Genomic DNA, 14,001 nt, shown 5'->3' on the forward strand with positions numbered 1-14,001 from the left:
TATATATATATATATATATATATTTATATATATATATTTATATTTCCTCCCTCACAAATAATATGTAAAGACTGAGCTATTCTTAGAGATGCACCTGGGCTGGGTGAGTTCGGAGTTTCCATGATCAGAGCTGATCTGCCAGCAGGCTCCAGACTTGTGACCTCATGATTAAGGCCTTGTCAAAACCACTTGGTCCTCAATTTCATTTGCTTTTTTTTTTTTTAATTATTATTTTTTTAAATCCAGTTAAACATCACGTACGTAAACACCTATCAAAGTCCTGGCACGACTTTTTTCTTTTTAAATATAATAATAATAATAATAATAATAATAATAATAATAATCAGTAGCTCAAAAAAGATAAAGTAAGTCAGTGTAAAACAACAGACATAGAGTGCAGTCAGCAAATATCCACGGCAACATACTTAGAATATTTTTTTGTGCAGATTATTTAAATGATGCATCGGTCTTTACAGTGAATATTACAAGTTTTACAAAATCCAAAAAGTAGTACTTGAATCTGAAATGGGTTTTCCAGTGTGTCAGTCAGTCTGTAGCTGATACAGTATAAACACTCCTCATACAGTCTGTGCGCTGTACTGATTAAAAAACACTACTCTCTTTATTTGCAGTGTGGTGGTTCAGTGTCGGCCGGAGCGTTGAGCACAGTCAGTCTGTGTGTGCGCGGGGGGGGGGAGGAGGAGGGGGACTCTCAGTGGACGTTCAGACGGAGGGAGGGCGGGCGGGGCGGGGGGGGTGGAGTCCTACTCCTTGGCCTCGTGCTCCGACTCGGACTGAGCGTCGGCTCCTCGGCCCAGCTGCTCCTCGATCTTGATGGAGAAGATGGTGTTGTTGGTCTGCGTGCCCTCGTCCAGCTCCTTCAGCAGCTCTCCGCTCTCCCTGAAGTCCGTCAGCTCCTCCTCGAAGGCCGGGCTGCTGCTGCTGCTGCTGCTGCTGTTGGTGTTGGTGGTGGCCGACGTGCTGTGGTTGTTGTTGTTGTTACTGGGCTCCTTGGGCGCCTTTGCTGGGTGATTGACGTAGAAGCGCTGGTTCTGGAAGAACTTGATGATGGTGAGCTTGGGCAGGTCGAGCTGGGCGGACAGCGTGTGGATGGCCTCCTCGTCCGGGTACATGCCCACGTCCTGGATGAAGCTCTGCAGGATGCCCAGAGCCTCCAGGGAGATCTTCCCTCCGCCGGTGCGGGACTTGATGCTCCCTCCGCGGCTGCCCTCGTCCTCCGTCTCGGCCGGAGAGGCCGTGGAGGGCTGGCGAGGCGGCAACCGGGGGCCGGTGGTGGGCTGCAGTTGCTGCAAAGGCTGCTGGGACAAAAGGGGTTGGCAGGGGTGCTGGAGAGACAGGGAGGCCTGGTGCTGCTGCTGTGGCTGGAGCGACTGAGCCTGCAGTGGGAAAAAAAAAGAGGAGACGGGGATGTTATCAGCGAACACTTATCTGCGCCTTAATAAGGCCTTTCATTAAAATCAATTGAGTTGTGAGGGAAAACGGACCGGCTGCGTGGTTGAAGGAATGTTCCATGGAATATCTCATTGAATGTAATCAGTTCTGCAGATATGTTTTTCTTCCCTTTTTTGGTGGTGGGAGATTGTGTCTCTCATTGTGGGGGTAGAGGCTTCAGCCACACACTCACAGTTACACACACACACACACACAGTCTAACAACACAATCAGCCCTGCACACAGAGGGAATTCACAGGCCTCTCTATTATAGCCTCTGCTGCTTATCAGGCTCTATTGCCCGGCAGTGATAAACAAGCTCCCTGTGCACAATTCACGTAGCGATGGACCGGCTGATTTGCCGCAGTGCGAGAATGCTATCGATGGCTTTTCACTGGGCCGTCAGAATCCCGTTAGTGTAAACACATGACACATTACTCGTAAAATGTCTCATTGTGTGGCTGGAGAGGGAGCGAGTGGGCAACTCATGGTCCCCATTGACCCGGCGGAATGGGTGCTCTTTTATTTTCATTCCTGAGTCAGACGCTGTAGAATAGGTGTTTCGTAATGAAGTTTTTCAAAGCAGCACTTTGCGGGGACTCTGTTTGCCAGCTGCATAAATGCACCCAAAGATGTGATTTTACAGGAGCAATATACCGAGCCATGATCGTTGTTGTTGAGCAAATGTGAGCTAATTTGGCTAATGTATCGCGTTACTGAGGGACGGGCACGAAATATTTAAACACTCGTCTCTCACGGACGGTGTAAAACTGCAACATTAAACCTGAAATAATCCCATTTTATCAATCTCACACTATTTCTCTTTGCATGTAAAGTACAAACAACATTTTTCCCTTTTTCCGTATCTGCTGCGGAAACTGATTTGTAAGAGAAATCCTATTAACTTATTTATATCAGAAAATGGCAGCCTCTGTAAAAAACACACTGGTCATGTATCCAAGTAACCGAATAAGTCATCAAGCACTCGGCGGTGGCTCAGACTTTTAATAGAAGTATTATTGTGCTTCATTAAGATATTTCGACCGCTAACGGGGCCCGTGTGTTATTTCCTATTCATCTGCCAGATGTCTCTTATAAAGCAGCTTTATTAAATAAGTTCAGCCTAATGATGTGGTTACAACCTTCACTGAGAAGTGGAACTTTTAAGTGTTGCTTTGTTTCAAATTAACAAGAGTTCATAAAAATTCCCAAGTGTTGTTTATTACAAATTCGGGGAAAATTAGTAAAGATTAAATGAACTCTTTCTGTGTTTCCGATTCAGAGAAACATGAGAAAATAATCAGAGCGACAATGAGCAGAATTTAATCAGTAGAGTGAAACTAATCAATCTATGGATTGACTCGTTCCACAACTGGTCGAGGAATCGCTTTGTTAAATGTTGAAGGAAATAATAAAAAATATTTTGAAAATATTGAGAAAAACTGAATATCCTCAGTTTGCTATCGCATAAAAAAAGTTATCTTCACCTTTCTTAAAAATTACAATCAATTGATTATCTCAATGGTCACAAATTATTTTTCTATTAATTAACTGATTAACCACCAGTGAAACTGTGCAGGTGTATTTTCATGTACTTGTTTCCCACATGGAGATCAACACCTGAACGTACCTTTGTTTTTATGTTTTACTATGAACAAATCCACAGTATTTCCTCAAAAGTCTGTTTTAATCATATAAACATATAAAGTAAAAAAACTCGACAGGACGTCTGAGCTGATTGTGTCTCAGTGTCGGTGGACTCGTGTCGTCTCGCTCACCTGGAGCTGGTCGCTGGAAATGTGCATCAGGTGCGACGGCCGCTCGTTGTGGTGCTGCTGCCCGGCGCTGCTCTCCTGCTCGTAGATGGCGTCGCGCTCGGCCTGCGACAGGCTCAGGAAGCGTCGGATCATGGAGAGGTTCTCCCAGAGCGTCCGGTTCTCCGGAGACGGATCCTCCTTCCAGCGGAGCAGCTCACAGAGCCAACCCTGAGCAGAGGACGAGAGAGCAGCTCAGGTCAACATGTTCTTTAGACTCTAATATTAGTGCAGGTCATTATATGTATTATGAACTGTTGTCGTCTCTACGTTCTTTAAAAAGGGTTAAAACTAATATAAGGCCCAAGAATATGGAAACAGATTCATAAAGTCAACCTGGGATTATTAATAATTATTTAAAAATCACAATATTTAGTAATTATTCATTGGCTTCAATGCACCGAGATGGAAAACATCCACCGACACTTTACAAGTCTTTTTAAAATGAAAGAAAAATCTTCATCATTTTACCAAAACACTTTCCAGAGCTAAAATAAATCAAACTATAATAACAAAGCGTCTTATTCTTTCACAACGGCTGCACCTGCAGTTAGTGTGTTTTTCTGCCGCAGCTGCAGATGAAGACGTGAATTAGCCAAGGTCAAGCGACACAGCGAGAAGGAAGGATTTAACGTGACGAGACGCACGCTCGCATATTGAGCAGCACCCTTGGGAGGAAGCGAGTGACTCCCATGTTTGAAACGCTCCAGCAGAGGGCCATGAAAGACAGAGCTGAGGAAGAGGAGAGGAACACTACAATCTGAAATGTTTCATTTGATAAATCCAGAGCGTGCACGTCGAGAGTGACCTTGATGCAGCGTGAGACAGAATGAACCCACTCGTAGTTTTATATGTTTATGTGTCACACTGAGTTACAAACACTTTCTTCGAGGGAGATATGATCAAAATTTTGATCTTCAAAGTAACAAACCAAAGCAAATTGCATTTAAATGAATGATCATCATGAGTTTCTCTGTGTAAAAGATGTTTCTGATGTTAATGCAGCACAGCTCGTAACATTTCTAACCACTCTGATGATCATTTTACATTTATTTGACTGATTTTTCAATATGTTTGTAAAAAATATTGCAACGGGAAGAAAAAAAAATTGAAAGTTGGTGGATTAATCAAATTCCTTTATTAGTCGTCTGGTTGTGTGATTATAGTTTGAGTTTTAAAAAAGCTGCTCAGACAAAAACATCAATCTGCACAAATTGTAATATTTACTTTTCACTATTTTCTATCAAGATAAAGACACAATAAAAAAGTAATGAACGGATGAATCAATATTGAAGATTGGTCATTATCTGCAGCCCTGCCTTCAAACTATTTGCCCTCCGTCTCTTAATTCTGTGCTTCTGGGTACTTCTTAGATCTAGGACTCAGGTCTCTGATCGAGATCAGGACTTGGGATCAGGTTCAGATTAGAGCAGAACTTCCGGTTGCAGATGAGAGAAGTAAAAAGACGAGTTAAGTGTGTTAAGATTCTTCGAATCAACTGCTCCGTTCATACATCCTTCTTTTTTTTCAAAATAAACAAAATGTTCCCACTGAGCTTGGGTGGTCTGTAATTACCAATCATGAGCTAATTAAACTTTTATCATAGTCACATGACAATGTAGTTGGAAAACATTAAAATTGGTGTAATGTGTGATATTAAAAACACAAACAGCCTGTCCTAACTTTAAATAGAATATTGATTATGTGTTTGTGTGACAATCTGAACCGTGGAATATAAAAGTTAAACCAGAGCTCAACAGGCTGCGGCCGTCCGTCGTCTACAGACTGCGGAAGATCTCGCTTCTTCGGGAATAAACACGGCGAAATAAAAATGTTCTCCGAGTATCAGTGAATCAAACGCGTATTTGTGTTTGCTCACTGAGCCGAGTGATAAGCTGAGGAGTCACCACGGCACAGACAGAAGGGCTCTGCAGGGGTTGAGTGATGTGGTCACCCAGGCTGCGACGTGACAAACCAAACCTCAGCAGGCGAGTGTGTGTGTGTGTGTGTGTGTGTGAGAGAGAGAGAGAGAGAGAGAGAGAGAGAGAAGGGAAACAACACTGTGGAGCTGTGTGGGTGAGCGAGGAGGAGAGGGACGAGGTGGGAAGAATCTGTAGTGAAGCTACAACAAAGCTGTGAAGGGACAAGAGTGGATGAAGCAGGAGGGAGTGAATGGCGAGTGTGTAACCGGCGTGGAGAAAACGCAGCGTCAAAGAGAAGCAGTGAGGTGAGAGAGTGTGTGTGTGTGTTACAGAGGGCTACTCGCTCAGCCGGGTACTCTATCCTGGCAGGGTGACAGAGCCGCGCTGTAATCTCCCGGCCAGTGCGCGGCAGCACCTTTCATTTCCACAGGATTACACCGCGCTGCTGGTCCGCACACAGACACACACGCATGCACACACACAGAGGGCAGAGCCACGTCGCCACACTGCATGCAAGAGATAACTCAGCAGTTTGGTTGTCCCCTGTTCCAACTCCTCCCATAAGCCACATCAAACCCAGGAGGGGTTTTGGAGAGGGAGCCGAGAGGGGGGGGGGGGGGGGGGGGGGGGAAGAGAGAGAGACATAAAGAGAGGGAGAGAGGCAGAGAGGGAGGAGAGTGGGAAGAGGGGGCCGTAAAGCTAGCGAGCTTGCATGCCCACCTTGTTCCTTTGCCACGTTTATTGTTGCGTTTTTAATTTGCATGCAGAGGGATTTGGATGGCGCTCTAGTTGGGCTGTCTGTGGTTTCAGCTGATTCGGTAGTGAGGGAGAGAACACACACACACACACACACACACACATGCACGCAAGACAAAACACAAACAGACGCACACAAACCACCCCACACCATCTTGTCAAAGCCAGGGAAACAGTACCCCGGCCCAACGATGGAGTAATCCAACTCAAACACTCCCCAAACCAGCAGGATTAAACCCAAAGTAGCAGAGCCAGTCAAACAAAGGCACGACGTGAACTCCATTCCAATGCCAGGAAGTCCATTTGATGAAATAAAGTAGAGAGAGTTTATTAGTTCACGAGTGTGAACGTTTGTTTGTGGCGGCTTTTTACTTTGTCGCGCGTGTTTGATCGCTTCAGCCTCAACAGAGGAACATGTTTTCATTTTTTTTTTGTGTGTGTGTGTGTCGAAGCAGCAGTTAGCGCTGCTCCTGGCCGGCACCGTGGACATTGGACAGTCAGCATTTTCCACGGCAGCTTCAAGAGCTTTGTTTGTGTTTGTCTAATTGCATTGCTTCCACAGGACAGTCGGGCGACAGCGGGGGGAGACAGAGAGGTGAGAGACAAAGACGGTGAGAAAGCAGGAAGACAAAGAGTGAGCGAAAAAGGAATCTGACTCCAGTTTTGAAAGTTTAACTCACAGAGTCGATGCATTCCACTTATTTCTTCCGGTGACTTGAAGTTGTATGAAAGTTTATCGAGAGATCAGAATTACTATTCTCTGTTGAACATTCCCTCGCTGTGGTGAAATTACCGCACTGATTCTGTTTTGCTCCTTTTACTGTTTAATGTGATTTGTTGAGCCTCTCCACCGCGGCGGACAAGCACCGACCGCTCTTGATTGGATCATGGACGTCGCTGCCCCTGTTGCTAAAGTGTTCCAACACAGTCCAGAAAACAAAAAAATCTAGGGCTCTTCAATCCAGGGTACTCTGCGTTTTGTTGAAGATCATTAAGGACTCTCTATAAATAAACAGAACAGGTAGTTCAGAACAGGCCATTACACACTCAATGTGTTTCACAGCAACCCCCTGTTCTGTCAAGAAACCGTCTCATGTCACTGCACGAGCTGCAGGAACCAGACGACTGGTGCAAGATGAGCCTGATTATCACTGAGAGTAAAAAAACCTACACTCCTGTTAGAAACAGTAGAAACTGATGCAACAGATTTGTTTTTTTAATTAGACTTCATGTTTGAGTCTCACACCTCTTCTCATCGGCCCACTCTCCGCTGAACCACAGGCAGACGATTCCAGTAAAAGTGAAACACGGGTCCAGCAGGGAAACTGCAGACAGTTAATGACGGAGGATAAAAGATTTACTTTGGTCGGGACGCTCGTGTTGCTCTGTGTCTGCTGCGTGTTGTTAATGCGTTGCAAATATTTTTTAAGTGAATGGTTTAAATGTGTTGAATGTTTGTTTGGTTGAACGATAGTAGAGTAATCTATTACATATCACGTGAGAGTAAATGTGAGGGTTGTTGTTTATTGTCAGTGTAACGTTACTCTCATCTTCGGCCCTGAAAAACTGTGTGAGAGTTTTTATCTCTCTCTTTTTTTTTTTACTGTTTTCATTGACATTTTATTGACTAAACAACGAAGCCTTAAATTTGTTGTTACGCTTCATAAAATTGGCAAATGATTTGTTTCAAAATGAAACAGCATCAAATGTAGAAATACAACCCTGTAAAAATAATAATAACAAGCATGTTCAGAAACATCTTTTTTAAAAAAAATCCTCAATCAAGCGACTAATCAACTAATTGTGGAAATAAGAAGCAGATCAATTAAAATAATTTCAGCCATAATTCAGACCGTCATTGTGCTCAGAAGATTAGACTGAAGGTAAGATGACTTCTGAAAACCTTGACGGTATCAATGACGCTGACGACTCTAGAAACTGTGAAGAGTTTGTTCAAAGCACATTTCTACATGTCAGTGTCATTCAGCAGATCACTGAAGTACATCCTCATGACGCAGCTTAAGAAACCTGGCGAGGCCGTGGAGAAAAACACATTTACTAAGCATTCAGACCAGAAACAAACTTTTGAATCGACGCACTGAAGTAAACCGCTGTACCACAGATGCTGCAAACAGGTTCATCGAAGCAATAAGTACCGACAGGCATGGGATTATCTTGCTGTGTTGGCACACACCTGCGACAATATTGCCCAATAATCCGCCGCCTCTGGGTCATTGTTGCTTAATTATTAATTAGTTTAAAACAACGGGACGAGCAATCAAGAAGCCGCAGCCTTTTCTTGTTTCGCAGCGGACGCAGATCTGACCACAGGCTCTCGGGTCATAAGGTGCCAAATTAAAAGGGTAATAAACTCTTCAGCGGGCCATTGTATGGAGCCGGTATAAATAGCAGCCGGGTGTTCTGATAAAAATATTTTCCTCGCAAACACAATAGTTGAATTCATGCGCAAGATTCACCCAGCTATGCAGCGCGGCGCACCGTGGATGTGAGTGCTGCAGTCACAAGCTGCCAATGAGAGCATAGGCCTGCTCTGTCAGAGAACAGCATGGTATTCACCGGCCCAAACCACCCACCCATTCACCCATTCACCGCCAGGCTAGAACCGCGGAAACACCCCCCAACATGGAAGCTCAGAGAGACAGTAAGGAACGACTAAAATCAGACAGACAGAGAGAGAGAGAGAGAGAGGGACAGACGGACGGAGGGAGGGATAAGCAGACAGAGAGCTGTGTCACACGGCCGGGCCAACACCTTCCCTCTAATCTCATTTGCTTGGTATCAGCCCCATCAGTCTGACCTCGGCCACCGCAGAAATTAATAAATAAAATAAGCCAACAGATGTCCATCAATTTGCCATTTGAGTTTTTTTTTTTTTCCTCTCCCTCTTTTCCTCGGTTTACTGAGTGTCCTGAAATAACGGCTCGGTTTTCCAGCCCAGGAACAGACTACGAGAGAACATAGAGTATCAATGTAGTTAAAAAGGCAGAGATGACAAGATCGGGAAAAAAATGAAAAGTAGGAAGAAAGAAAAATCACAGATGAAGAAATGCTTAGTAAGAGGCCAGAGCTGCTTCCAGGGCAGCCAGACAAACCTCTCCTCTGTGTGAACAATGGAGAGAGAACCAAAAGTAGAGGGCGAGACAATGCGTTATTGTCTTTCCCTCCTCCTTGAACCTGGCAGCGGCCCAACACTGGCAGACAACACCATGCAGATAAATGCAGTCGATAACACGGTACGCTAAAAACCTGTTCCTCCTGCCGGAGCGAGACGAACCGGTGGCTGAACGTGCACGTTCACCCCACAAGGTAGAAACTCTGCTGTAAATACATTACGCCACGGTGGACGCCCATCTGCTGATGACGGCGGAGTCTTGAAATGTTCCTGATGCTCGGGCATATGCAAATCTCTCGGGACAATGAGCAATAACTGACTGCAAAACTCAGGGCCAGATTTTTCTTGTTTTTTTTTTTAGTGTGTGTGGGGGGGGGGACAATTCTTTATATGCAAACAGAGCAGCTATGAGTGACTGTACAAATTGTCTTTGGCAAAGTATGAAGACAGGGGAAAAAGGAAATGGGGTCAGTGGCCTAATTGAACCGCACTGGCAATTAAACGGTGGGCAATTATGTTACCAAAAAAAAAATAAACTGTGAAAAACAAGTCGTTCGCTGCAAATAGATGAATCATTAAACCAAACAAAGTTCTGTTTATTTGTCTGTCAATGATTTTATTGCGATGTCTGGATCAGGTCATCACAGACTCAAACTCCCTAAAAGCTCTATATTCATTGTGTCGCCCCCAAGCATCACTTCGTAACGGACGCACTGTTGAGCTGAAGCCACTGATTATCGTAGCACCGCTGCACGAATGTGAAAGGTTAAGCCGCGCATGCATCATATATCCAAAGCAATCGCGTTTATGCTCTTTCATTCTCCTAAGCGAGAGAGGACGATCATGACAAGGACAAGGTTTCCACCGAGAACGTCTGCTAGCGAGATCTTCACACGCGAATTTGTCTCGGTGCGAGGAGAGGAGAAGATTACGGAACTGTGCGTTCATTATAAACCCAAAGTAATCATGTCTGCTATTCTTTCATTCACTTAGAGCGCAGCGAGGATGAGGTTTGCGCTGGAAATGGTTTTGCTAGATCACAAAATACTAATTTATCAAGCGTCGCTCAAAGGAAGATTACCGAGCCGCCTTTTCTTTCTTTTTTTTTTTCTTCTTCCCAACACGCTTCTCGTTGTATTTAAAGTGCGGTCGCTACGTAGCTTCCGTGCCCTGAGGCTCATGTCAAGAACACGCCACTGAAACAACTCAATACGTCTTGACTCAGTCTCCTCCACTGTGCAGACTCTAACTCCTGACAGTGCTGGACACTGACGGCAGACAGAAACACAACAGATGGAACGAGGACAAACAAAAGATTTCAAATGGTTATAAAAGTAAGAAAGAATTTGTTTCAGATAGAGGAATATTTTTCTTTTTTCTGAGAATATACTGCTTTGTTCACCCTGTATCTGAGGTTGCTCACCATATGGTGATACAGAGGCGACTTTATTGTTAGGGCACATTTTTATTTACCTCTGAATCATTTTTCATAACCTCGCCATCTGATTCAAATTCACTCGCCGGTCCTGAGCATTCACGAGGAGGCAGACGGACAATCTTTCTGAGATGACATATCGGCCGTACGGAGGGTTTGGACCCGCTGCCACAGAAATGGATGATAAAATTTCCAGTTCTCATATGTACAAATGGCTCCTCTCGCCTGCTCCTCTCTTAAGGAAAGCTTCTGAGGATTAAAAACTGAGTCATCTAAATCATTTGAAACTTGCCTTTGACAAATCTTTTTTTTTTTTTTTATTATTATTAAATCACGTTGATATGACTCTGATGTCTTGTCAGAGCGGAGGCTTTCCAGATAGTTGTTGCCAGATTGTGTCACTATCCTCTTTTGTGAGGATGTCAGCGGCTGAGCTTTAGGAGAGAAATTTGCCAGTCGGAATCATACATGCCAAACAATTAATCTCTATTCGAGCTGCGACACGGAGAAGTCTTAGCCAAACAGCGAGCGTTTTCTGAAGAGGGGGTCGCGACCTCTGCCGATACAATACGCGAGTCGACAACAATGACAGACTGACGGCTAACACGGCACACATTGTGGAAGCAAGGCATGACTGTGCAGGAAATGGCCCTCTCTGTGTCAGCACTTGCTCCCAGAAACAATACCGACCAGTTCTGTGTGGCCGTTTACGTCATTGCTGGAGAACCAATAAAGTGTGCGGGGAATTTTCGAGCAACCAAACAGAGGCAGATGGAGCATAAAGAATAACCAAAGGCAAATGACCAGTCCGTCTGAAATGGAGCACATTAAACATCTGTGTGGTTACGTTTTTCATTTTTTTCTTTTCCTCTCTCTCAACCGCACGTTTTGTTCTTTTTCAGCAAAGTTCTCTCTCACACACAAACAGCACGGAACATGGCAACAAATATACGAGAGGTCCTTTTTAGACATGAGGACATATGGGAATTAAATATCTACAATTAAACAGGAAGATTGGATTCATTTGTCCACAATACATTGTCTTGACAATACTTTGTCCCATAAAAAGGTAAAAATCCACATTAAATATATATGAATGTGGGCGAAATCATGTTCTCTCTGTCCAGTTAAGAACTTGAGATCGTGTGTGCGCACAAAATGGTTGAATATCGACTGACTGATGATGCTACAGCACACACGCCTCTTTGTATTAAATATTAGTACAGTTGAAATTGCACCATAATCTGGTTTCGCCTGGTGGTGGGCTGATATTTGGGAACCAGCAGCGTCTGCACAGCCACACAGAATGTTCAAACACAGCTCTCCCACCAATAATTCACTTCTTGTTTATAATCTTTTCTGTTCGATACTGCTGAGGCAGATGGAGGATGAATGCACAGAAGACAACAAACACGCCGGAGATGAACTGGAGATAAACAACGACGGCAGCAAGATTACAAACGCAGAAAGCACCTACATGGAGTCTGATTCCATCAATTATAAGAGTTTGATTGAGATTTAATTCAAAGCTGGGGTTTAATTGCTAATATCAAAGCATAATTAAGCTGATAAATCATGACTGATCTTATTGAATTAGGGATTGAAATAGCGGAGAACCTGCAAATTGTCTGTGTCAGCTAAATAAGTGTTCTTAATTGGCCTACAAGTTTGCTTCAGATACTAATGAAACCCAACAAATTTTCATCCCCAAAAAGTAATAATAATATAATATAATGTTCAGTAGCTGAAGCTGTGTCTCCTTCTCCCTGGAAATTAAGCTTCAACCTCGATTAGAATGTTTACATGAGTGGACAAACAGAAAACCTCAAACGTGTCTCTCCGTACGTGGGTGAAAAGGAAGCGAGTGTGTCCCTCTTTCACCTCCGTTAATGTGGTAATAGTGTCTGAAGGGTATGATGGATATATGTAGAAAGAGAAGAGAAGAGGGGGGCAAGGAGAAGAGATTGTAAGAGACAGAGTGTGAGAGCAAATACTGATCGGAAAACCAAGTGCACACAAGCACCAGCATGAGCACTTGGATGGATCCTAATATCTCCCTGTGCAATTCCCCCTCACTCACACTCACACACACCTCTGTATGCACACACACTCGCTCTCTCTCTCTCTCTCTCAGACTGCATCTGCCGGAGCTAGTGGCTGTAGTTAAATTGAAATATTTCCCGGCGTGTGTCAGAAGCATGCAGAATGGTAATTATGACAGATCTGATTAGGCGGGCCGAGTCGGGCGGCTCCGGGCTGCAGGTGCGACCTTGTGCATTCCTGCGTGTGTAAATAAAATTAATTACAAGCGTAGGGGGCGCGCAGCGCGTGACATCAGCACGCACAGGGGGGACTCCCACGGGGGGCACCCTAATGGAATATTTTCCCCGAGTCTAATAATACAGTTGGTATTGACTTGAGGTAATTAGGGGGATCATTAAAGCGCTTTTCCCGGCGTATTTGCCTGCCTGATCAGATTAGCGAGAATGGGCCTCAGAACAAGCCCTGTGTGGTCTGTCAGGAGGAGTGGAGACGGTGGGAGAGAGTTAGCTGGCTAACATTTGTAGGAAAGAAATAGCAAAATACTGCGCCTGTCACTGGGACACGGATACCGACTGCTAACAAGTTGGCCAAGTGTAATGACTAGTAAAGTTAGGAGACAGATTCACTGAGGGGGAGAGAGAGAGGGGGACTCACAAAGTGCTGGTTCGGTAAACTGGTGAACACCTGCTCCCCCGGCAGAAAAGATGTGTGGCGTATTAACGCAATAGATGTGATGACAAAGAGACAATTCAGAGTCCTGTCGAGGCAGAATCCTAGTTTGGAGTGAAGGGTAGGAGGTAGGCGAGCAGCAGAGAGCGAGTTGTGCAATTGGAGACAGATGGGGTGAGAGGTGGCATGTAAGGCGTAAGTGAGAGAGATGGCAGGAGAGACACAAAGTGCTCTGGGCATGCTCAGTGAGACCCCCGAGGAGGAGGAGGGTTCGACGGAGAGAAAGCAGACTGGTGGGAATTCCACTGTCCATTAAACAATAAGAGAAAGGCTCATTTCAGAGGGAGGGGAGGACTTAACTGTTTGCAAGATAATTCATTCGCTAAATTAATTATTCAGACAGCTCGGTCTCCAGTTCAAGAAATTGTGTCTTTAATAATAGAGAGGATCTGGCCTAGCCTGTTTCCCATGGCAACCTAATAACCAAGCAGGCACAGGAGATAAATAAATAAATCAATTAATAAACAGTCATGGCCCTTTTAGATCCCTGAGGGTTGTGATATGCTCGCTCTGATCTGCCTAATTTGAGGGAGAGAGAACTGAGAGTCCACAAACAAAACAATGAAGACGTCTCGATGCCGATGAGAAGTGGTGCAAAACGTTGCAACGCGTAAATAAAGTGCCTGGAAACATCTTCACTTTGTCACAGCTTCCATCCGAGGATGTAACTCAACTCCGTTTGTGCTCAACTGTTCGTGCAAAACATGACTTCTCACG

General features: G+C 44.5%; 1 protein-coding gene across 15 annotated transcripts in view; it reads right to left on the bottom strand.

Annotated features, from left to right (window-relative positions):
- Positions 1 to 307: 307 nt before the first annotated feature.
- satb1b (SATB homeobox 1b) overlaps positions 308 to 14,001 on the bottom strand; it is an 84,030-nt gene continuing 70,336 nt past the window's right edge. For all 15 annotated transcript variants that reach the window (XM_069537378.1, XM_069537376.1, XM_069537388.1 and 12 more), the window contains 2 exons: positions 3,231 to 3,437; positions 308 to 1,397 (listed from right to left, as the gene is read on the bottom strand). In XM_069537378.1, the coding sequence (XP_069393479.1) occupies positions 765 to 1,397; positions 3,231 to 3,437 (840 nt within the window). In that variant the 3' untranslated portion in view covers positions 308 to 764. The remainder of the gene's footprint in view (positions 1,398 to 3,230; positions 3,438 to 14,001) is intronic.

The sequence above is a fragment of the Paralichthys olivaceus genome, chromosome 13, assembly GCF_024713975.1.
Source record: "Paralichthys olivaceus isolate ysfri-2021 chromosome 13, ASM2471397v2, whole genome shotgun sequence".
Taxonomy (NCBI): Eukaryota; Metazoa; Chordata; class Actinopteri; order Pleuronectiformes; family Paralichthyidae; genus Paralichthys; species Paralichthys olivaceus.